Source organism: Chanos chanos, chromosome 7 (assembly GCF_902362185.1).
Source record: "Chanos chanos chromosome 7, fChaCha1.1, whole genome shotgun sequence".
Taxonomy (NCBI): domain Eukaryota; kingdom Metazoa; phylum Chordata; class Actinopteri; order Gonorynchiformes; family Chanidae; genus Chanos; species Chanos chanos.
The window spans coordinates 30,933,738-30,957,100 of record NC_044501.1 but is presented as its reverse complement, the minus strand read 5'-3'; the positions used below and the strand labels follow the sequence as shown (position 1 = coordinate 30,957,100).

The 23,363-nt window shown below is 39.3% G+C and overlaps 1 protein-coding gene across 1 annotated transcript; it reads left to right on the top strand.

The window, feature by feature from the left end:
* The first annotated feature begins 17,138 nt into the window (after positions 1-17,138).
* On the top strand, positions 17,139-23,043 carry LOC115816208 (uncharacterized). The gene is made up of 4 exons (XM_030779176.1): positions 17,139-17,613; positions 21,510-21,869; positions 22,521-22,850; positions 22,934-23,043. Exons 1-4 carry the CDS (start codon positions 17,139-17,141, stop codon positions 23,041-23,043), a joined length of 1,275 nt encoding a protein of 424 aa, XP_030635036.1.
* The last annotated feature ends 320 nt before the right edge of the window (positions 23,044-23,363 follow it).

The window sequence follows — 23,363 nt, the reverse complement described above, 5'->3', positions numbered from 1 at the left end:
CCAGAGTGAGACCTGCTCGAGTAAACTATGTCGGAGCTCACCTACAAATTTAATAACTGATGGAGAACAGATGCTTCAACTGATAAACTGGATGAATATCTGTCTACATACTACTGACAATCAAATGAGCTGTATTTTAATGAACATTTTTTTTCTATTTTTAGAGCCACTTACATTTATCATAAAATGCATTATAAAGAAATGTGAGAACACCAAAAATCTTCAATATTTGAATTTGGTTTATTCTCATGACTACCAGTTTGTTGGAGTTTTTGAGCTGTAACATTTTATACACATTTCACCAACCTGTTTGGCTACTGCACTGGAATGCGAGGTCCGCTACAGTTCACCTCAGCAAGTTTCAATCTCTACTGAGTCTCCTCTTCCTGTCACTCACTGCACAGGAAATGATGCGATTCATTTGCTCCTCCTCTTGACTCAAGCTCCAGTCTTCACAAAAGCCACCGGCACTTCTGACACAAAATCATCAAACAACATTGTGGAACAACAGGGACTTAATTATAACTGATGTTTTAGATCAGTCAGCACAGGAGGATATTGTGTATAATTATGAAACTATTTCACTCATGACTCTCATTCATAAGGATACACTAGTTACACAACCTAAGAACACTGACATTAGCTTAACATTTTGTTAGATCTGACCTCAAAAATGGCAAAAATACACTCACTTAATTAAAATATATAAAGTGATTTATGAATATTTCAGATAAATATTTGAACCTTGACATTTTATAGAATACACACTGATGTGATGTGTAGACAGTATTTTGTACTTCACTGAAGTGTTCAGCAATCTCCCAGTTTTACTTTTTTCACAAATATTCAAAACATTCTTGTCTAGTAATTGCTAATATAATGAAAACTTGGGTACAACAAGAGTAAATTCAAGGGTAAAACATGTCCTGACTTTTGCCAACACATGTTCTAATTTGAAACTGTATCATAATGGCCTCATCTGACACTTTTGTTGTGTGGTGAGTGCACTGATCACAGTCCACTAACCATACAGACGTTAAGACACAGCTACGGTCAGGCTGCTATGGCAGTTAAGCACATCAACCATTTCCATATCACTTTACTGGTGTCGCACCACCTTGCACTGCATTTAATTTGTTAGGTGTGACTGCGAGACATGATGTTAACACAGGAAGCATGTTGCAAGGGTTGCATGAAGAGTGTGAGAGGATTTTACCTCATGTCATTTTGATTATAATTGCATAAAATATACCAATGCTTGGGTTTTTGCTTTAAATTCTAAAAATGCATGATAACCGTGTTTCTCTTTTTAAGACTTGAGGTGCACAGATGATATTTCTTATATATGTTTAAACACACACACACACACACACACACACACGCACTACTGAGACCTGAGGTGCATGAACGAACTTCATTAGAAATATGTGTAGACTATAATACATAATAAACATTCAGTAGTTGCTGCATTCAAAGGTAGACGGGACAAAATCAGCCTGAAAAGCAGCTGAACACAGTGGAATGCTGTCATGAATACTGAAAAGTATTCATTTACTTTTAGCTATATAAGACAACAAAATGCAAATTTGGTTTTCATTATGTGAAAAAACATGAATAATCACTCAACCCAAAGCATATCCATTCATTTATGTCAGAAAACTTGATCCTCAAAAGCCTTCATTTATTTTTTTTCTCCAAAATGGCATGGTAATCCCACTCTGACAGTAAGTCAGTTGAATCAAACAACCATTTAAAGCAACCAATCAGGTCACAGAAGGAACCATCTGATTCAGACTGTACAACTCAGATCAACCCACTGGGTAAAGGAAATGGCCCCTTTTTTTTAGTTGGAGAGAACCAGTGAAATTCAGCTTAGCAGCAAAGGTGAATGATGAAAAAAAATGTCTACTCTCTATATTGTTCTGTGTATCTGCATAATTGGTAAGTGTCAATTAACCTCTGAAATATATATCTGATAAAGCTATATCTGATATAGTTGGTATAGCTTCACTAATTTCTTTTTTTTTTTTAAATATTCAGTTTTATCTGAAGAGAGCGATCAATCCACCATATTGCACACTGTGAGAGTTGGTGAGAATGTAACAATAAAAAGCAATTTGGTGAATGGAAGTGGTAAAACTTTGCTTTGGTACAAGCAAAGCACAAACAAGACACTTCAATGGGTATCAAGAAAATCACTCGATTCAGGTCACTCCACTGTCAGATTATCACCTGTATATGACAACGGTCGTTTCTCCGTGGACAACGAACATTTTAACCTCCACATTCAAGCAGCAAAAGCAGAAGATGCAGGAACATATTACTGTGGAAAGTTGCTTTCAGCCAGTGCAACTGAGTTTGGGTTGGCAAACGTTTTGATGATTATCGGCACAGGTGAGGAATTTCTGTACAATCTCCATGAAAAAAAAATGTGAGTGAGGTCATCAAGAATACAAGTCATCTGAGAGCAACATATGAATACGTACAAAAAATATTCAAGGCAGCCAGTTTTTAATCTTCATTTCTGTTCTGTCTGCCTCTTCCTTTTTTTATTTAACAAAAAAGAAGAAGAGACCAGCAACAGAACACTTCTGTTTTCTCAGCAAGGAGCCAATGTGACTCTTCAGTGCTCCATACAACCAGTGAAACCAGTCTGTGAAGGAGAACACAGTGTTTATTGGTTCAAGCAAGGTTCAGGAGAATCCCATCCAGGAATCATTTACACCCATGGAAACAGGAGTGATCAGTGTGAGAAGAGGTCTGAGGCTGGTTCTCCTACACAGAGCTGTGTCTATCACCTCCCCAAGAGGAACCTCAGTCCATCTGATGCTGGAACCTACTACTGTGCAATGGCTGCTTGTGGGGAAATATTGCTGGGCACTCAAACTAATCTGAGTATAGAAGGTATGGTAATTTCATTTCAATTTAAGCATCATAATCATCCATTCTTTGTCTTGCACGTGGAGAGATCTTGGAGGGGAGCCAAACTGGGTGTAGAAGATGGAATATGATGATTCATGATGATTTGGGGTTATACCTTTGTTTTCTGTAAGAATTCTGTAAAGATAATAAAATCTTTTGCTACAGGTATGTCTGGTTGGAGTCACATGTGTAATATTATGAAGGAAGAATGTTGTATCAAACAATATTGGAGAGATACAAAATGTATGTAGTTTAAAAGTGATGAAAACACGTTTTTACCCACCCACCCCCCTTATTTTCCAGAAAAAAAAGATGGTTGGTATCCAGTGATTCTTTTGTTAGCTTTATCACATTTAATATCTTTAACTGTGATACTAAGTCTTGGAGTTCAGCTCTGGAAATATCAACATAAAAGTGAGTTCTTATTTTTTTTACTGACTTTACTGAGACTTTGGAGAGTAAAATTTTATAGCTTATTATCAATATAAGTTTCATCTGATATGGTATTCAAAATGTAATGTATTGTATATGTATTATCAAATTTTCAAGGTTCTTTGAATGGCCAGACATCCCCAGTAACTCAGGTAATTGTTCACAATTTTTCTTTAAACTCTGAGTTATATTGATAAAACTTCAAATAACAATGGATATTACAGAACAATTTATTCTGGTCTTATATTCTGACAAAAATATACTGAGTACATGGCAAAACATAGAAAACATTTTGTTTTTAAAAGTTAACATATGATGCTGTTGCTGCTGCTGCTGATGATGATAAACAAAAGCACAGTGACTCATACCTTTTAAGCACAGTGTAATATTTTTATTTGTACAAGAGAATACAGTCTCATTGATTAAAAATATCACTTCTTGTGCTGCCATACAACATGTACCACTTTTTCCATTTTACCTCCATTATTTTTTACACTATTGTGCCAGTCCTTTGGGCTGCATGCCATCACAGTGCATAATCTCAAGGTATAATGACCGTTACTTCCCTTATGGGTACAAAACCTCTGTAGAGGACCAACACCAGTTCTGAAGATGATGACACCCTTAATTATGCGGCTTTGGAGTTTGGTAATCCTTCAAACTCAAGACGACAGAGAGCAAAAACCAGAGATGACCAGACGGTATATACCAGTATTGTTGCACAGTAATATGGTGAAGAGCAATGGAGTTTGCAGTTTTGAAGCAATATTCATACTACTTACTTTGCAGTTTCATAGCAATATTCATTACCTAACATATCTGTTACAGTTTTGTTTCAAGGACTACAGTTCAATTAATATTTTTTCAGCTCATTGATATCTTATCATGTTTGTTTTTGTCACCTGCTAACAGTGGTTTAGTTTGGTACTCTGATATTTATCATCTTGTTCAATCAAATTAAATTAAATTATGAGATTGCTGGTGAATTATGAGACCGAAAAACAGAATAATCGATTTCATGTATGACTGCTAATGATAACCCACAATAAATCATTTTTCTCTGAATACTCAAAGGAATCGCCCTTGACTAGTCTGTTTATTGCTGAAAATTGGTACCAACCACTTGACATGTATCTAATGCAACGAGTAAATGGAAACTGACAAATGAAAGTTTTAACCTCTCACTTTGCTTTTGCTATTTTGCACACAGACAGACTCCAAATGTTTCAAGCAGTATCACCTCACGTGAAGTACGATGTGACACTACCTACAGTCTGAAAGAGGTGATAATGAATCATACCTAATTTCCTGTACAGCATGAGTGCAGAGAGACAGAGCGACAGAGTGACACTTTCTGAGGTTAACTATTGCAGACTTTGCAATTACTTGTTGGAACATAACAGAACGTTCAACTGAGGCTATATGATAGTAAATCTTAAGATTTCATTCCTGCAGATTGTAGCATGAGCCTTAACAGATCCTTACTTTACATGCAATGACACCGCTTCAAGCTTCTGGAGTCCAAGTTGTTAATGTGAAAAACAAGAAGAGCGACATGAGAAGCAAACACTTTCTTTTGCCAAATAAAAACCATAACCGTATTCATCAATAATTATGAAACAATTCATGCTATTATCTACTGACATGCTACCAAGCATTCAACTTAAACCATTAAGCGCTGAAGCAGAGATTACTCATGTGAGTAAGAAACATGCATAATCCCTGTAGGTTTGTTCTCTGGCAAAGCAACAACCATGAGAGAGCCTGTCTCTTCTCTGCTCACAAGAATGAGACATCGTATCAACATGCATGGAGCACAATGGATTATGAATTCATTACATTAACCACTCTACCACCTCATCAGTATGACTCCTCCCTTAATCTCCACATTCAGCCTGTCTGGGCCAAGAGATGTCGCAAATGCACATTTGCCAGAAACAGTTAACACGGTTCTGCTAACACTTCTACGACGGTGTTAGAAAGTCATTGGCTCACCATCCTGTTCCCTCCTGTTTGTCAATCGTCAAAGGTTACTTAGTTAAGGCTGCAGTAAGGTAAGGTAAGGCACAGCGCTTAATTATCACTGTTGTCGATTCATTTGTGAAATGGAGAATGCTAAGATTAGTCATATGATTTTTTTTTTTTTAATGAAAATTGTAAACCCCCAGTGTGATTTTTGTGGCCTAAATTGTTCAGCTATTCTTGAGATAGCAGAAAAACATTGGTTCAAATTCTCATCTATGAATCTGACTTTCTGGCCTTACACTAACTTCTTAATTACATCAGAGGCTGTAGGTCACAGTACCTCTGTGGTCCCAGGATCTTGGATGAGGAACAGGTTAAGCTGAATCACTGAGTTCCATGATGTACAAACCCTTTGGTGCTCAGAAGAGTGGAATAGGCCTTATAGCAGTTGGAGAGAATCATGTTTGCATTCCATAGTATAATGTCCACATCTGCTTTCTGAACACTCACAGGCCAAAGACCAGAAGAAATTTAAAAGAAAAAAAAAAAAAAGGACGTGGAGGTGAACATTTTTTACTGAACCAACAGTTAAGGACAAAAGGGGGGATAATTTTTTAGCTGTAGGACTGTGACATACCTTCACCTCAGCTGAGCAAGGAGTAACAATGCAGGCAGCACAGGAAACCAGGGAGCAGGCTTTGGAAGTGGAAAACAGGCATCTATGTTGTAGAAGAGGCAAAGCAGCCGAATGGTACTCTAGAATGCGTCTTATAAGTTAAAAAACCCAACAGTATAAACAGAAGGTATGTAATATAACTGCACAGACAGGGGGGCACCTAATAAACAGGCCACTGAAATATGAATTTGAGCCTGTTTATCCGCAAGTAGTGACTCAAGTACAACAGTATGGGTCACAACACCTACAGGGAACCTTCATTTCCCCATTCTAAGGGATGGGATTAATGTTATAATTAGATGACTCAAAGGGGAAATCAAATAACACCTTCAAACTCTGCCCCAACAAAAACAACAACAACAACAACAACAAAAGTAAAACGTTTCAGAAGAAGCCTGTCAGTTCACTCTTCCAATAATTATTACTTTTCTCTATAGACCTTCAGTTTCCCAGGGCTCTATGAAGTAGGTTATGTGCAGTCAGTTATGGTTTTGTCACACCATTTTCACTCTCTACTTCATTTCCTGGTGTTTTTGAACCGGTCTTATGGTTTACTCAGAGCACAAATAAAGAGACAGGGTTTGCAACTAAACACTTGAAAGAAGAGAATCTAACATGGCTGGAGGGCTATTGTGGTCATTCAGACATATTCAATGGAAAATATATGATTCATGATTAAAGCCCTCTGACGTCTGCTTCAACTACCACAATGTTTGTCATGGTACACCTTTTTTCTTTTTTTTTTGACTCTACACGTATAAACTATGTAGGACAAGAGAATGATACAAAAGATCGACCATTCTGTCCATCCTTTATTATAATCTGGGTTAGGTCAAGTTACCACAAGTCTCTGGGGCCAACAGCCACAACTAGAACACATAAATAGCTATAAAAACTACCAGTAAGAATAATGCATACTAAAATTATGTTTTTTTCTTGTGTAAATTTCTAAATATGGATATTTTCATTTTGAACAAGAATGTGCACTTATATATGTGCAGTAGATTAATGTTCACATAATGTTTAGGATGTTTAGTTCCAGTTTCCTGCAAAGAGAAAAGAAGACCCTGAACCTTCGGTCTTTTCTTTTTTTAATGTACATATCTCTGTTTCTCTTTTTTTGTTTGTCGAATTTAGGAGAGCAGCTGAAAACCATGGTGATCCTGGCATTCCTCATGCTTCTTAAGGCAATCAGTAAGTTTCTTAGAGAATTTCACTCAACAAAATGGTGTTTTCGTGCATTTAGCAACAACGATCCTGACTGCTCTTGTGTGTTTTCAGATGGGGAAATTGCACAAGTCCCAGGCTCACCTCAAAAGAATGCTGTATTGCTAGCTGAGATGGGTGAAGATGTGGTCCTGAAATGTTTCTATAACACAGACATGGCCGTACACTTTTCATGGTATAAACACGTCTGGGGCCAAAAACCTCAGCTCATATCCACAGTCTACAAATATGAAACTCAAGCCGTATTTTATGATGAGTTTAAGGATAACCCTCGATTCGCTGTGGAGAAAGCAGAAGGCATAAATCATCTGAGGATTTCAAAAACGTGGTCTGAAGATGCGGCTACCTACTACTGCACTAGTGCCCACTCCAATGTGGTTGGATTTAATCTGGGGATAGAACTTATCGTGAAAGGTAAGCTCTGCTTCACATGCCGTTCATGTTGTTGTGGAATGTTAAAAAACACACTAGTCTCATTCATGTTTCTGAGACATAGTAAGTGTGCAGGTGATGGGAGTAACAATGATTTTCCGAAAATTCTTAGCATCTTTGGACCACTGAGATATACGCTTAAAGAACAAACATATTTTTGGAGCTCCCTGAGGAAATATTTTGTAATATTTCACTGTAAATTCTATCCTGAACAAGGCCACAAGGAAATTTAACTGCTGGAATAAATTTAGTTCCATTGTTTAAATGAAGTTGATCGTGTAGGTCAAGAATAAATGTTCTCAGTTAACTGTATTTTAACATTTTTGTATTGTTTCTGCTCCCAGAACAGATATCTATGAGCTTAGTTTTTAACAGTGTTTTCTACTTTGCTTTTTTTCTTTCAAACAATATATGGAGGGCCAACTTGTTTCACTACGTGCATGCCAGGTTTCGTGTTGTTTGTCTCTTTATTTGTGTTAAGGGGCCAAAACCAAAGGCTTTGTGGTTCAACAGAATTCCACATCACAGCTTGTCAAGCCTGGAGCCAATGTAACCCTGCAGTGTACCATTCATCCAATGGGAGAGAGCTGTGCAGGACAACACCATGTTTATTGGTTTAGGCAAAACTCTGAACAGTCCTATCCTGGAATCATTTACACCTATGAAAACTCCAGTGATCAGTGTGAGAGGAGCTGTGTCTACAACCTCTCCAAAAGGAACATCGGTCTCTCAGATGCTGGAACTTATTACTGTGCTGTGGTCACATGTGGGAAGATACTGGTGGGGAATGGAACAAGAGTGGATATTCAAGATACAGGTATGTATCACTCAGTGTAGTTAACCGTAACTAAGTATACACACGTTCAGAGAGTAACACAGAGTTACCTGTTTCCTCAGGAGATTCGTGCCACTCTCAGATGACTGTGCTTACCTGGATGTCCATCGCGAGAACTGGATTTCTCCTCTTTATCCTGATCTCTCTGAATCTGTTGTATCAGATCCGGAAATGACACACAGCAATGACAAAGATGGAATGTCACTGACGCATTTATTAAAAATCAGGGGTGGCATTCTGACATTCACATTCACGCACTGCTCAGTTAGAGTTAGTGCCGCTTGCTGTAGCGTGGTCTGAAGACTATGTCTCTCTCTGTGGAAATAAAATATCTATACGGAACAATACCAGTCTGTGTGCTGTGCTTCAGCTCCATTCCTCCTCTTATCCGCTTTGTTTGTTTATGAACTTTTTTTTCCTGCTGATCTCCATAATAAAGAGAAAGAAATACTTCGCAATGGTATTTTTCATTAATACACAAGAAAAAAAAAAAAGATTTATTCAAATGTATAAGCATGACTTAAGACCAACTTCCTAACCCGGTGAGTTATACTGTAAGGATTTTTTCAGACAGAAACAATAAGATAAAAAACAGGACAAAAGAAGTAGGTTGAATAGAGTTATCAGCCTTAAAAAAAAATCAGTTGTCAATCAATCCAAAGAAGTGATTGATTATTATGTAGGTCCAGACCAATCATTGGATTTTGGCTCTTAAAGGCCATACTTGACTACATGGAAAACAGTTCAAACATTTGTCCTTTCCGTTTAAGATACCTGGAAAGTCAGTTAAAACTGATGACTGACATTAATACACTTCTGTTGAAGGGTATAGACAGCTGTGACATAATCACAGTAACCTAACTCATTTAACATTCTTTACCTCTATGAAGGGTTTTGTTCAGGTGCTCAAGTTGTGTTGTGATAAAAGGGGGATTACCAAAATCATGTAATTCAAAAAGAATTCTATTCTAGTAGATCTGAAGTGAGGCATATGTAACTATGGTTACTGTCTTCTCTATTGTGGCCTGGGGCCTTAGGTTCTCAAGCTTTCACAGGTAGCTTTCACTTCCTGGACAGATAAGATTTGTAGAGCACAACTAAAACCACAAACTTGATATCATAACCATCTTCAGAGGTCTGTGATAATAATCTGATCTGATAAAAAAAGGCTTTAGTTTTTCAACACTTACCATGCATCTGTATCACAACGGTTCACAAGTCATCTTTGTTCTTTGTTACAATAATGAATCGACAAACCACATCAGGGAAGAGACTGTCAGAGATAACAGTATTGTAATGTCACCTGAGGACACAAAATGGTAGTCTTTTTAGGCCTCAAGCCATGGGATCTTCTAAGCAGTTATCCAAGCTTCTCCTCTACCATTTGCTAATACTATACTGGCAGTAAGATAGACCTTATCTATTGTTGTTCAATCAAATTGCTCTGACCTCGGCCAGTACTTGTTCGGGGTGATCGGGCCACAAACAATAAACATACAAAAAACTGACATCCCTCACTGCAGAGTCTGTCCATAAGAGGTCAAGAGGCCATAGTCTGAATGTGGAGGAGGTGCTTAAAAACTGAAGCATCATTTCCTGTAGAGTTACTGAGAAGAAGCAGAGGCTCAGTGCAGTACGAGACCTGATGAGGTCAGCTACTACAAACTTCACATAGGTGTTCATCTGATAAATATCAGTCACAGTGTGAATTGTTTTGAACCCCCCCCCCCCCCAAACTGTTGTTTTTCACCTCTTTTGGGGGGTCCAAGTATTAATTAGCGGGGTCAGACCCCCTCAATCCCCCCTGTAATTCGAACCATGATATCAATTAGGCAACAAAGGAAACTGGCCAACAACAAAATGAAATTAAATGACTGGGGAAATACTAGTAATTATTAGAATAGTCATTAACATTAGTAGTAGAATCAGTATTGGTAATAGGACTAGTGTAGTTTTGTTAATAATGATGGGCTTTAGTGTAGTTTGGATTTGTGTCCTGTCACAGCGCATTTTGTACAGTTCAAAGAAGGTGACACAAAATGTTATGTATCAAAAAGAAACTTTTACTGTCAGTATTGGGTGTATGACTTTGAGGTGGATGTGTGTGGGTTTTTTTTTTTTTTTTTTTGTGCCTGCAGTAGAAATGGCTGACCTGCTTGCATTTTACACCACCCAGTGTTTAGAAACCACACGCACCTTTCTCACAAGCAAACACTTCTGTGCTTTTTCCACTAAAACAGACACAAACATCCTCATTGTCTTTGAGTGACACGTTATTCGATTTACAAGACAAATATTCATTACAACTTCGAAAGAACGTCAAATTTATTAAGAAAACCTTGAGTTTTTTAAAAGTACTATTATTATTTTTTTTTTTTTTTTAAATAAGTGGCTTTTTGTCAACACACAGAACTGTGACCATGTCATTGCATATGGAAACTCATTTACCTAAAGCTGCTGCAAAAAATGACAGTAAAGATAAATTAGAGATCATATTTTTATAATATTCCCTTCACATGCAGAAAACAATTAGGCCTACTAAAAAATCACTCATAATAAGAAGTCAAAAGGGGGTGCTGCCACGCAAATAAGCTCAGTTCTCCCCCTTTTGGCAAGACAAGGAAGAACATCCTTTTTTATAGCTTTTTATTGAAAGCATAAATAATTCCAAAATTATGTAGGGAAAGTATTGATATTACTTTCATTGAACTGGAGAAAGTCAGTAACGGTGTGCTTCCACTGCAGCGAATTTCACTTGGCTCTCATTCAGGTTCAATGGGAACGAAATTCAATCTGATTGGCGAAATCGGAGGCGAATTCACTGAGGCAAGTGAAATTGAGATAGTGAATTCTCAACTTTATGCAAATGGAAACCAGTCAGTTCAGCATGTGATGTGTTTGGTACGTGACGTTCTCTAGAGAGGTGGGAGTAACAAAAAAAGTCTGACCAAGATGGCGGAGGCTAAAGGCTACATGTAGCATGAAATCACATATACGATTTAAAGATGTATGGTCAACCATTTGTGTCTACATCAACGCGAGTTGTTGTTTACAGGTTATGTGAACATAGTCAGGGCCAGAGCGGTAGAAAAAAACTCTCTCAACGGCTCTGGTCGGGGCAAACAGACCATTGCAGACCTTCATTTAAGCACTCGAACTTTTGAGCGAGGTGACTTGCTTGCTGTTTTCACGACTGCTCCCCCAGAGTGAAATTCGCAAGGTGTTTCGCTGTGTGGGAGGCTAAATCAATAAAATTTATTGCTGTGTTGGTAAGATTTTTACAGAGAGAACGCTAATAAATTGCCCTAGTTTTGCAGGGACAAAGTTTTAGTTTCTTCCATTTGTTTTTTTAATTTATTTTGTGTGTGTGTGTGTCACACAGTCACATTGATACAACATGCTAATAGATGTTTCCTTGCAGAAAACATCTGTCACCATTTAGACACTGAGCAAAGGTTACACAACTTGTCTTGCAGTCAGTTTATGTGAGGAAACGCACCTGAAAGGTGAAATGTTGAGAAAGTGAATGCATCACTGTGGTTAAATGTTTTCAGGGAGGGTTATTGCTGAACATTAAACAAGGTACTGTTTGAGTGTATTTGCAGCCTGCCAGTTTGAAATCAGCTCACACTGACTTGTCAAGTTTCAAGTTTGACAAGAAAAAAACAAAACAGACTTTTCTCCATAATCAGCATACTTCAAAACACTGTCATGGATGGTACACAGCATTATCATAATGGTAGTAAGTTACTTAGCTGAAGTAGCAAAATCGTAATTGCAAGACCCTGAAAGCAGAAAGACAGAAACAAACGAACAAACAAACAACCATAACAACAAAAAAGATAATGGATGGTTGAGATAAGATGGTGGAGTTTAGCGTTTGTTCATACAAGAAGCTGAGAAAGACAACGCGAATATCAGTTACAGTTCAACTGTACTCAAAGTGCCTAAACTCGACCAAGTTATGATGGAAAATGGAGTGAAACAAATAAATATGCATTGCATTTTAAGAGGTTTGGTAGCCGACTGCCAACGGCATACTTGGTTAGGAATTATTTCGTAGCTAGGTAACTGAGCTGACACACTAACGTAAATCTTTCTCCTAACCTAAGGAGGGGATACGCAGAGATCGTAACATCCATTAGAACTGTTGTGCAGCTAAACATTTGTTAATTTACGTGTTTGTTAATTTACGATTTCTTTGTAAATCGCCCTGTAATGTCGGAGAACCCCACAGCAACGACTTTAGCTAGCACCACGGCACCCTTCACCAAAATGTAGAAGCATACACAGTTATAAACAAATTGTTCTGCTGTCCTCATTGGGCAACTGAACCACTAAATACCTGATATAGTGGTCACAAATGGAGGGGAAAAGTTTGCGGAAATTTGCGTCCTGATGTGTTGTGGACAAATTGTGCTAACACAGCACAGCGAACTACATCACGAAAACTTTTCTTTTCAGGGAAGGGCTAGACGAATTGACGCAGTACAGCTGTGGAAAAATAGCGTACTGAAATCAATGCACAATGCCGTTTTTTTTTCCTCAAAATGCAATAGTGCCATGACAACATCTCCAAAGTTCTCCCATGTGGATTCTATGAAACACAAACTGAATGTAGAGCTATACCAACATAGCGGGTGTTTTTATGAATGCTGTCGTCACGAAAAATCGGTTTTCATGGGTCAATGTCCATTCTGCTAAACTATTACTATTATCTACTGACTATTGTTGTTGTTGTTTTTAATTATATGGACAGTTTAATTAATTTATTTTAGTTAAATGTTCATACACTGATCAACATTAATGAAGGAAGTACCATTGTTGTAGAAGGGCCTTCATGATGTCATTGTCTTTATGATGTCATCAGCAGTGGTGCCCATAAATTGCCCAACACACTGATGCCAAGTCAGAGTGTTCTAGAGCACTGAAGAGGATTTCAAAGACAGAAGAAGAGACAGAGAGGAAGAGAAGAGATGTTTGAGAACAACAGTGAAGAGAATGAGAAAAAATTTAATTGGGGTGACATCTGTGATGAGGAAGAGGAGGAGGAAGAGGATATTTTTGAGCTGATCGAAAGGCTGGCCAAAAATATGATGACTTATCATGATGACATCCCAGTTTATAATGATATTGAGGAAAAGGACGGTGGAAAACACAGTGAGGAAGAGATGGAGTCTGAGGAGGAGAATATGGAGAGAGCTGATAACATAGAGAGAGAGGAGGTGATCAAAAAAAGGGAGGAGAAGGACCAGATGGACCAACAAGAAATGGACAAGAAGAGGAGTGTGATTGAAAGACAGGAAGAAAGGAAGAGAAAGGAGAGGAGGATTGAAACTGGAAAGGAAGAGAAGGCTGTGAAAGGTCAAGGCCAGAAGAAGGAAAGAAAGAGACCCTTCCATACGAGGAGAACAGTCAGAGAAGAGACAGGAGGTGTGCTGATGTGCACCATTGACATCCTCAGAGAACAGACACAAAAACAGCAGTACAACCAAGACCTGAGGAGACCTCAAACCAAGGAGAGAGCGGTCAGACTGGAGAGAGGTCAGCTGGTCTGTACTGTTAGTAACATCCAGAGAGACAGGGAAACACAGACAGGAAACAAGAGAGAGGGTCGTTGTGAGAAGGGTAGAAGGAGGGATTTGGATGAGAGAGGAAGAAGAGAGGGAGGGAGCCCAGTTTGGCCTAGGAGAGATGGAAGAGGGCTTCACTGTGACAGAAGAGCAGTGAAAGATGGAAGACAAAGGGCATCATTCCCTCAAAGAGAAGAGGACTCTAAAGGGAGAAGAGCTCTTCTAAACCAGCAGACAGAGCAGCCCAAAATTAGACAGAGATATGAAAGAGAGGTCGAAAAGAGATGTTACAAGCAGGAGGAGAGAGAGAAGGAGAGGAAGATGACTCCATCAGAACAGAGGGCAGGAGGGGAAGGAAAGAACACAAGGAGGAGAGAGAAACTGACCCTTTTGCCCTACATGCAGAGGGCTTTTATGGATGCTGTGAAGAGCTGCCGTGATACACCAATTCCAGGCAGAAACAGAGCTTCCTAAAAGTGAATGCAGGAGAAGGAGGGGAAGAAGAGGAGAGGAGAGGATCAGTGGAGGAGAACAATTGTCTTCAAGGAAAACAAACAAACAAACAAACCAACAAAAAAGGCTCACACATACACACACAAAAGCACATATCAAAAATTAAAAAAAGACACACAAAGAAATCAAATGATTGTTCACGAGAGTTTCTGTTTGTAACAGTGTGACACTCTGTGTAGTTGATATAGAGGAATTTGAAAGTCTGGTTCTTCAGTTCATGCCTCATGTAGCCAATAAAGCAACTGCAGTAACACGCATTGAAAACTGTCAGTAAAAATCCTGCTGAGGAGAGTGACAAGTTAAAGCATTCAAAATCTGATGGAACATAAATAAACGTTAGTTGGACATGAAGTGCTGCATTGCCTTGGTAACAGTGGAGGCTCGTCTATTGAGGAAAGGGAGGACCATCCTCCCTAAAATTTCTGAGAAAAATAAACTTCAAAGAGAAAAGTAAATACACGTAAATTCACCACTTCGATGTCACAAAAATCGTCTCCCCATGTCAAAATACCAACAGCACCCCCTAAAGCAATTGAAAAGTACTGCACAGAGGTCCGACCTCCCCAAGCCTCCCATTGATGTCCATTATAAACGGTTGTTACCCCAGCGGCTCGTGAGCCCTGGCTTTTAACATGGGGGTGAATGGCCGTACACTAAATTGTCCCTAGGTATGATTGTGTGTGTGAGTGTGATTGTCTGTGTGTCTGCCCTGCGATGGACTGGCGACCTGTCCAGGGTGTTTCCCCGCCTTTCGCCCTGTGACCGCTGGGATAGGCTCCAGCAACCCCCGCGACCCTAGTTAGGATAAGCGGCTTAGAGAGTGAGTGAGTGAGTGAGTGAGTGAATGGCCGTAAGGGAGGACGAACCTCCCTTTGGGCGGGTCTAGCCAGGGGCTCTGGATTTAGCGCCTAACATCAGTGAACCAATCAGCGGAGCTGACTGCGCTGGTCAATACCCAATCAGAGTTTTGAGGGAGGGGGTTATCAATGATATGATATCATGCAAGAATCTTGTCTTGTGTCATTAGTCATACCGTTGAGATAACATTTGTCGTGTTGAGTCGAAAAGTTTTTTTTCTGTTGGAAGCTAGTTTTGTTAATTGCTAATAAAGCCGCAATGGAAACAGAGGACGTTGTCCATGTTTTATTAAATAATACACCATTCCATTCGTTGGACTACAGTGAGAAGGTCAGGGTTAAAGCAGCAGGGAGACCAGTTCCAAAAATCAAGATTAATAAACCAAATGGTAAGGTCAGTGTGTTCAACACCACATGGTATGAGAAATACCCATGGCTCACTGGCAGCCTAAAGAACAATCGACTGTATTGCTGGCCTTGCCTGCTAATGGGGAAATCGCAAACGTGGTCTGTTCAGGTGTTTAGTGACATCAAGAATTTAGATAGGGCAACAAAATGCCACGATAAATGTAAAGACCACGTTGGTGCTGCAGTTCGATTGAAATTGCTGGGCAGGATACCGATTGATCAAATTGTGGATGAGGGTGTACGGCTGCAAACCGCGCAGCACAATGCAAAAGTGCCCCGTAATAGAGATACCCTGAAGCGCCTGCTTGATGCCACTGCTTATCTGGGCATGCAAGAGTTGGCATTCAGGGGGCATGTCGAGAAGGTCAATTCAGACAAGGGAAACTATAGAGAGCTAGCAGAGGTGATTGCACGATATGACGATTTACTTGCAGAGCATTTGCAGTCTTCATCGGTGTTTACCGGCATGTCTAAAACCATCCAAAATGATTTGATTTCAGCAATAGCCACCTCAATTAAAAGCGAAATCAAGCAGGAATTAGACACGGCTCCCTTCTTCTCTTGGCAAATTGATGAAACCACAGACATAAGTTGTCATTCACAGCTCTCAGTCATCGTCCGATATGTAGATCATCAGGGCAGTATTCAGGAACGTTTTCTGGGTTTTTTCGATGTGTCAAGTGGGCGAAATGCGCAGTCGTTGTCCGAGTTTGTGCAGGCCGAGATGTCAGGGTACAATTTCACGGAGAAACTCATTGCACAAACTTCCGATGGTGCTGCAGTGATGGCCTCAGATCTAAATGGCTTGCAGGCTAAAGTAAGAGAAGTGGCTCCTAGTGCAACGTTTGTTCACTGCTACGCCCATCGCCTAAATTTGGTCTTGAGTCAGGGCGTCAAGTTTATCCCCAAGGCAAAAATCTTTTTCGCTACTCTGGGTGGTTTCACGTCTTTTTTTTCCAAATCCAGTAAGAGAGTGGCAATGCTTGAGGAATTTGGTTGTGCTAAAATGCCTAGGAATGCTCCAACACCTTGGAATTTCTCATCCAGGGTGGTGAATACAGTTGCCTCTAATTATGACAAACTGATAGAGACGTTCACGGGCATCGTTGAACATCCGTCTATGGATGACGAGACCACACGTTTGGCTGATGGATTGAGGGCTAAATTAGAGGACTTTGATTTCATGTTTTTACTTTTTACTTTTGAGGAACTGTTTGAAATACACTGATGTTGTATTTGATATCTTGCAACGCAAATCAATGCATGTTTCCTTTTGCAAAAGGCGCATAGAAAACCTCATGCAAGTGCTAGATGAGCTAAAATCAGAGAGGGCCTTTGACAAGACATACAGTAAAGCTGCAACAGTGACAGAGGACCCAGAATTAGCTCACAGCAGAAAAAGAAGGCAGGGCCAGCAGGATCAACGTCAGGTCTATAAAACGCTGTATGATTCCATTCACGACAACATCAGGGCCCAAGTCACTCAGCGCTTTCAACATCTTGACCGCTTGCATTTCATGGAGCTTTTAGATTTTGAAAAATTGGACTCTTTCAAAACAGAATTCCCAGCTCAAGCACTGGCCAACTTTTCAGAAACCTATGGCCATCTCTTTGATGAGGTGAAATTGAAAGTGGAACTGCAGCATTTTTATAGTGATGCAGAGATCCATTCATCTCAAAAACTGTGTGATACCATTAGCTTCATGAAATCCAACAGTCTTGATGAAGCAATGCCTGAGCTGTACAGACTAATGTGTCTGATTGCCACTATCGGTGCCACTTCTGCAGGGGTTGAGAGAAGTTTTTCTTGCCTGAAACGAATAAAAAGTTATACCAGAAACACCATGGGACAGAACAGGCTGAAAAATTTAGCCATCATTTCAATTGAAAAGAGGATTCTCAAGTCACTTCAACAAAATCTTCATTGGTATGAGCAGGTCATAGATATCTTTGCTACCCAGACAGCCAGGAGAGTCGACTTCTTTTTCAAATGAATGCCCATATACCCTCAGTAATTGGCTTAAACGTGGCACATCCCATTCAGTCTAAGACTACAAATGATCAGTTTCAATCAGTATAACAATCTGTTTTTAAATTCTAGCAATTTGGCTTTAAAACATCAGCATGCAGCAATTTACCACATTTTAAGTATGTTTTTATTGGCAACTAGTTTGGTGTAATCTTCAAATTCATTTTTATAGTATATGGTCATGTACTTTATTACATTTTTATAGTATAACTGTCATTCCCAGGCTATACACATGTAGTTCTGTCGTCAGACCACCCCTTGAAAACTTAAGAACAGCTTTCACAGCACAACATTGCCCACTATATCCCAAAAAGACACCAGTTAGAATGCTAGCAAGCTTTTTATCAGTACGTACTGTGCTGTTGTTGTTTTTTGCCTGTCTTTTAGGTGGTTAGCTCACTACTTTTAGACCAAAACTCCTTACTGCTGCTTTAAATGTGTCTGGGTTTTACATGTCTGCAAATGCCCTCACCAACACCCCTCCACCACTTCCACCACCACCGAATTTCACCAAGCACACCTTCTTTCCTCCCCTACTTTTACAACCACCAGCCGCCACTGCTTGGTAATCAGTAGTGGTAGGTCCACACTAAAGTTGAGCAGGGAGTGGCCGTCTCCAGTTTATATATATATATATATATATGTATACACACACACACACACACAGACACACACACACACACACATATATATACACACACACACAAGGACACAACGGGGACACTGAGGACAGAGACAGACAATAATTAGGTAATCGATCAGACAATGAGGAAAAACAGGGCTCTGACTGGCCGGGAGACAAGAAAATAGAGATGGAGCCATGACAGAGAGAACTTGAGTAAAAATACATTTGTTGTTAAAAAAAAGAAAAGCTTTCTTTGAAAACGCATTCCAAAATTATATATGAAGGCAACCACAGACCGCATAAATGGGTGAAAGCGAACAGAGACCTGGAAATCTGCATTCTTATACAACAAAATGATTATTTCTCTCAGGTTCACTTAAACATTGGAAACCTGCTAGGCATTCAGTTCAATTGACTGTACTGCATAGGCTCTGAGCCCTGACTACCTTTCAATAAGTTTAAAATCTGTTATGGTCCTCTATTTTAAAACTTAATGTTACACTTGTTTATAGAGCAGGGCTTTGGCTGAGGGGCTTACCTGACCCTTCACGCATCGGTTCAATGTTGCCATGCATCAGGGGTCAGCGCACAATTTTTTGGCTCGTCTAAAATAGGAGCGGGAATGGTGCATGATTCAGCTCATGTCTCAAAACATTAAATTAGTCTGAAGTATTGTCTCCCATGGCACCGTGCAGTTTCAGCCCTGTCCTACAGAGGGCATCCTGTCCAGACTGCATTCCACATAATGGCTGGGATTTCTCTTTATTCACATATGAATCTTTCACCTTTTAATTAATGATTGCCATAAAAGAGGAACCTCAAAGAGTTGCCTGAACTTTTGGATGCCCGGGCACTGCTGTGTCATCTTAAGGTGTCAAAGGACAGGAGCAGAACTGTCAGCCTTCATTTGAGTTGCGATCGAGGCTCTTCAAATTTGCTGTTGTCAGACTGATCATAAACAAAACAACCTTTTTCCCTTCTGCATGTAAGTGCAAATTCTGCAGTAGTTAAACTCAGGAAATCTCACTCAGCACTTGCCCTCCACAGGAAACGAAGTACGATTCGTTAACACCTCCTTCATATTTGAACATGAGTCAGACCCCAGACACCGGACTTGGAACAACAAACTACTCAATTTACTGAGGTATGTCTGAATTGTTAGATTATTTCAGTTTGTGAACTGAATTATGAATTATACCTTTTTTACAGTAAAATGTGGAATCATTCTGAAAGGCCCAAAAAGCAGTTACACCACCAAGGGTTGGCTATTAAGATGGGCAAGAATCTCACGCCCCTATTCTTATTGAGATCCTCTTCATTTTATAATAGTATACGACAGAAAGAATCCTTAAAAGCATAAAACGCAAGTATTTTTCATTTATCACCGATTTCATCATGTCAGTGACATCAGACTCTGATGTTCAACCATTGTTCTGTTTCCTGCTCTGAAGTTATGTTCACAGTCGCCATTCAAATAACGTCAAGCTTATTGTGGTATACAGCTAGCCTTCACTTCCCCATCGCCGGTTCAGCAAGAATCCTGCTCAAATATGATAACTGTTTATTTGAATTTTACCCTCCTTTTTCCAATTTGGCATCTCCTGTTGCCTGTTCTGTTATAAGTTTTCTATCATGGGATGACCCCTGTGATGGTCTGGCAGGACATTCAAAATCAGTCAACTGCTTCTTTTCACCGTCCCAAGTGTATCTCAGTGGGAATACAGGCCGTGCAGAGTGTCTTGTCTGGGTACCCTCTGAGAACCTGCCCAGTGGTGCCAGTTGCTTGCCCCAATTCAGCCATTAACACTTGCTTTTTCTTGAGACCTCATTACACCTGTGAGTAGCACTGTGGTAAGAACAAATTTACCAAATCTACAAGTACTGACTCACATACAGCAGTATGGGGCAAAGTGCAATAGTCATATCACAGATGGCATACTTGCCCAATCTAAGTGATGAAACTCAACTGATGGCTGGGCAAAATGAGGTCAGGTAGGCTGAAGCCAATACACAGGAATACAGAAACTAACATTAAACAGGGGTGGTAAACAAAGAGAAGCAAGGCCAGAAAGATTGAGACTTCATAATTCAATTATTTACTCTGAAAACCTCCATTGTTCACACACACACACAAAAAAAAAAGTCAAAAGTTTCCAAAGAAGCCTTTCGCTTCGCTTCTTTCAGTAACCATCAGTTTTCTCTCCAAGTCTTAATTTTCCCAGTGCTCTATGAGGTAGGTCTGTGTCCCTCCATTTTCACTCTCTACTTCATTTCCTGGTGTTTTTGAACCAGTCTTATGGTTTACTCAGAGCACAAATAAAGAGTCAGGGTTTGCTACTAAACACTTATAGAGTCTACCATGACTTCCACTTATCAGTTCAGACATTTTCAAGGCAAAATAATATGATTCTTGATTACATTTCCACAAGTTCAAGGAGCCCTCTGACGTCTGTCTCAACTATCACAATGTTGTCATGGTGCACTTTTTTTTTGCCTCCATATGTATTAAAGTATGTAGTACAAGAGGGTTATAAAAGAGATCAACCATTCTATCCATCCTCTTTTATAATCTGGGTTAGGTCAAGTAACCACAAGTCTTTGGGGCCACCAGTCACAAACTAGAGCACACAGATGTCTAAAGAACAACCAGTAAGAGAAATGCATACTAAAACAATATGTTTTTTCCCCTGTATAAGTTTCTTTAATTATTTTGATTGTGCACTTTTATTCATATGGTAGAGTAATGTTTTGCCTGAGGTTTAAGATTTTATGTTCCAGTTGCTAAGAGGAAAAAAAGCCACAGAACTTTGTCATTGTTTCCCCCCCTTTTTTCTGTCTCTTTTTCTGCTGTTGTCTGTCAAAAGAAGGGGGACAGCTGACAGTGATGATTTCACTAGCATTCCTCTTGCTTCTCGGAGCATTTGGTAAGTTGTGGAGGGAATCTCAATAGAAAATACTGTTTCTGTTATTTGTTATTATGCTATAGTGATACTGAGTGCTCTTCTTTGCTTTCAGATGGGGCAAATGCACAAGTACAAAGCTTACCTCAAACGAATGTTGTAGTGTCAGTTGAGCTTGGTAAAGACGTGACTCTGAGTTGTTCCTATCAGACAGAAATGACCATGCACTTTTCATGGTATAAACACATCTGGGGGCAAAAACCTCGGCTAATATCAACCATCTACAAATACGATACTCAAGCCATATTTCACCATGAGTTCAAGAATAACCATCGATTCACTGTGGAGAGAGATGAAGGCATAAATCATCTAAGGATTTCAGAGGTTCAGTCTGAAGATGCAGCTACCTACTACTGTGGTAGTGCTCACTCTAATGTTATTGAATTTGATATGGGCATAGAACTTATTGTGAAAGGTAAGTTCTGCTTCAAACATCATGTAAGTTATCATGTAAAATTATAATAATGCCGTGTTTCCTGTTTCTGAGACACAGTAATGTAGTAGTGACAGGAGTGTTGGTAACTTTAAAAAAATTCAGAGCATCTTTGGATTACCAAGATCTTATTTTTGAAAATCGGTTACCTACAACTGCGCTAGTGCTCACTCTGTTATTGAATTTGATGTAGGCATAGAATTTATTGTGAAAGGTAAGATCTGCTTCAAACATCATGTAAGTTATCATGTAAAATTATAATTAGTGCCATGTTTCTTGTTTCTGAGACATACTAATGTAGTAGTGACAGGAGTATTGGTGATTTTAAAAAAATTCTGAGCATCTTTGGATAACCAAGACCTTATTTCTGAATATCCTGAAATAATGCTTTTGTTATATTTTGTTATAAAAAATATTACCCTGAGAAGAAGGCCAAGATTAAACTGCTGGATGAAATTTGGATCCAGTGTTTCAATGAAGTTGACTTTTTGGTTTAGGAATAAATGTGTTTAGTTTCTGCCCCATGGACTGACTACACAGTTTTTTTTCAGTGTTGTTGTCTTCTTTGCTTGTATTACTTAAGATAATGTGTAGAATCGCATTAAAAATGTGAGTTTTTTTTTAAATTTTAAGGGGCTGAAGCCAAAGGCTTTGTGGTTCAACAGAATTCCACATCTCAGCTTGTCAAGCCTGGAGCCAATGTAACCCTGCAGTGTACCATTCATCCAATGGGAGAGAGCTGTGCAGGACAACACCATGTTTATTGGTTTAGACAAAACTCTGAACAGTCCTATCCCGGAATCATTTACACCTATGAAAACTCGAGTGATCAGTGTGAGAGGAGCTGTGTCTACAAACTCTCCAAAAGGAACATCGGCCTCTCAGATGCTGGAACTTATTACTGTGCTGTGGTCACATGTGGGAGGATACTGGTGGGGAATGGCACAAGAGTGGATATTCGAGGTATGTATCACTCACTGTACTTAACTGTGACTAAGTATACACAGGTTCAGAGAGTAACATAGAGTTACCTGTTTCTTCAGGAGATTCGTGCCATTCTCAGATGACTGTGCTTACCTTGATGTCCATCACGAGAATTGGATTTCTCCTCTTTATCCTGATCTCTCTGGGTGTACTGCATCAGATCCAGATGTGACACACAGCTGTGGCAGAGACGGAATGTCATTGATGCATTTATCTAAAATCATGTTTAGCATTCTGACAGGTTTCAGTACTGTTCAGTAATTGTGATGTTGGCTTACTGCTGGATTGTCTGAAGAATATGGGTTTATGTATTCAGTTTTACACAAAATATGTAATGAGTGATAGCATAAATCAAAAGGGAAAATGCATCAGAATTGACATGTATTTTGTATGTGGTCGGACTTTAATAAATTATTGTAGGAATTATACATCATGGAGCACTTATGTCTTACTATTTCAGTGTATTTAACATTCTATTTCACCCTGTCAGTT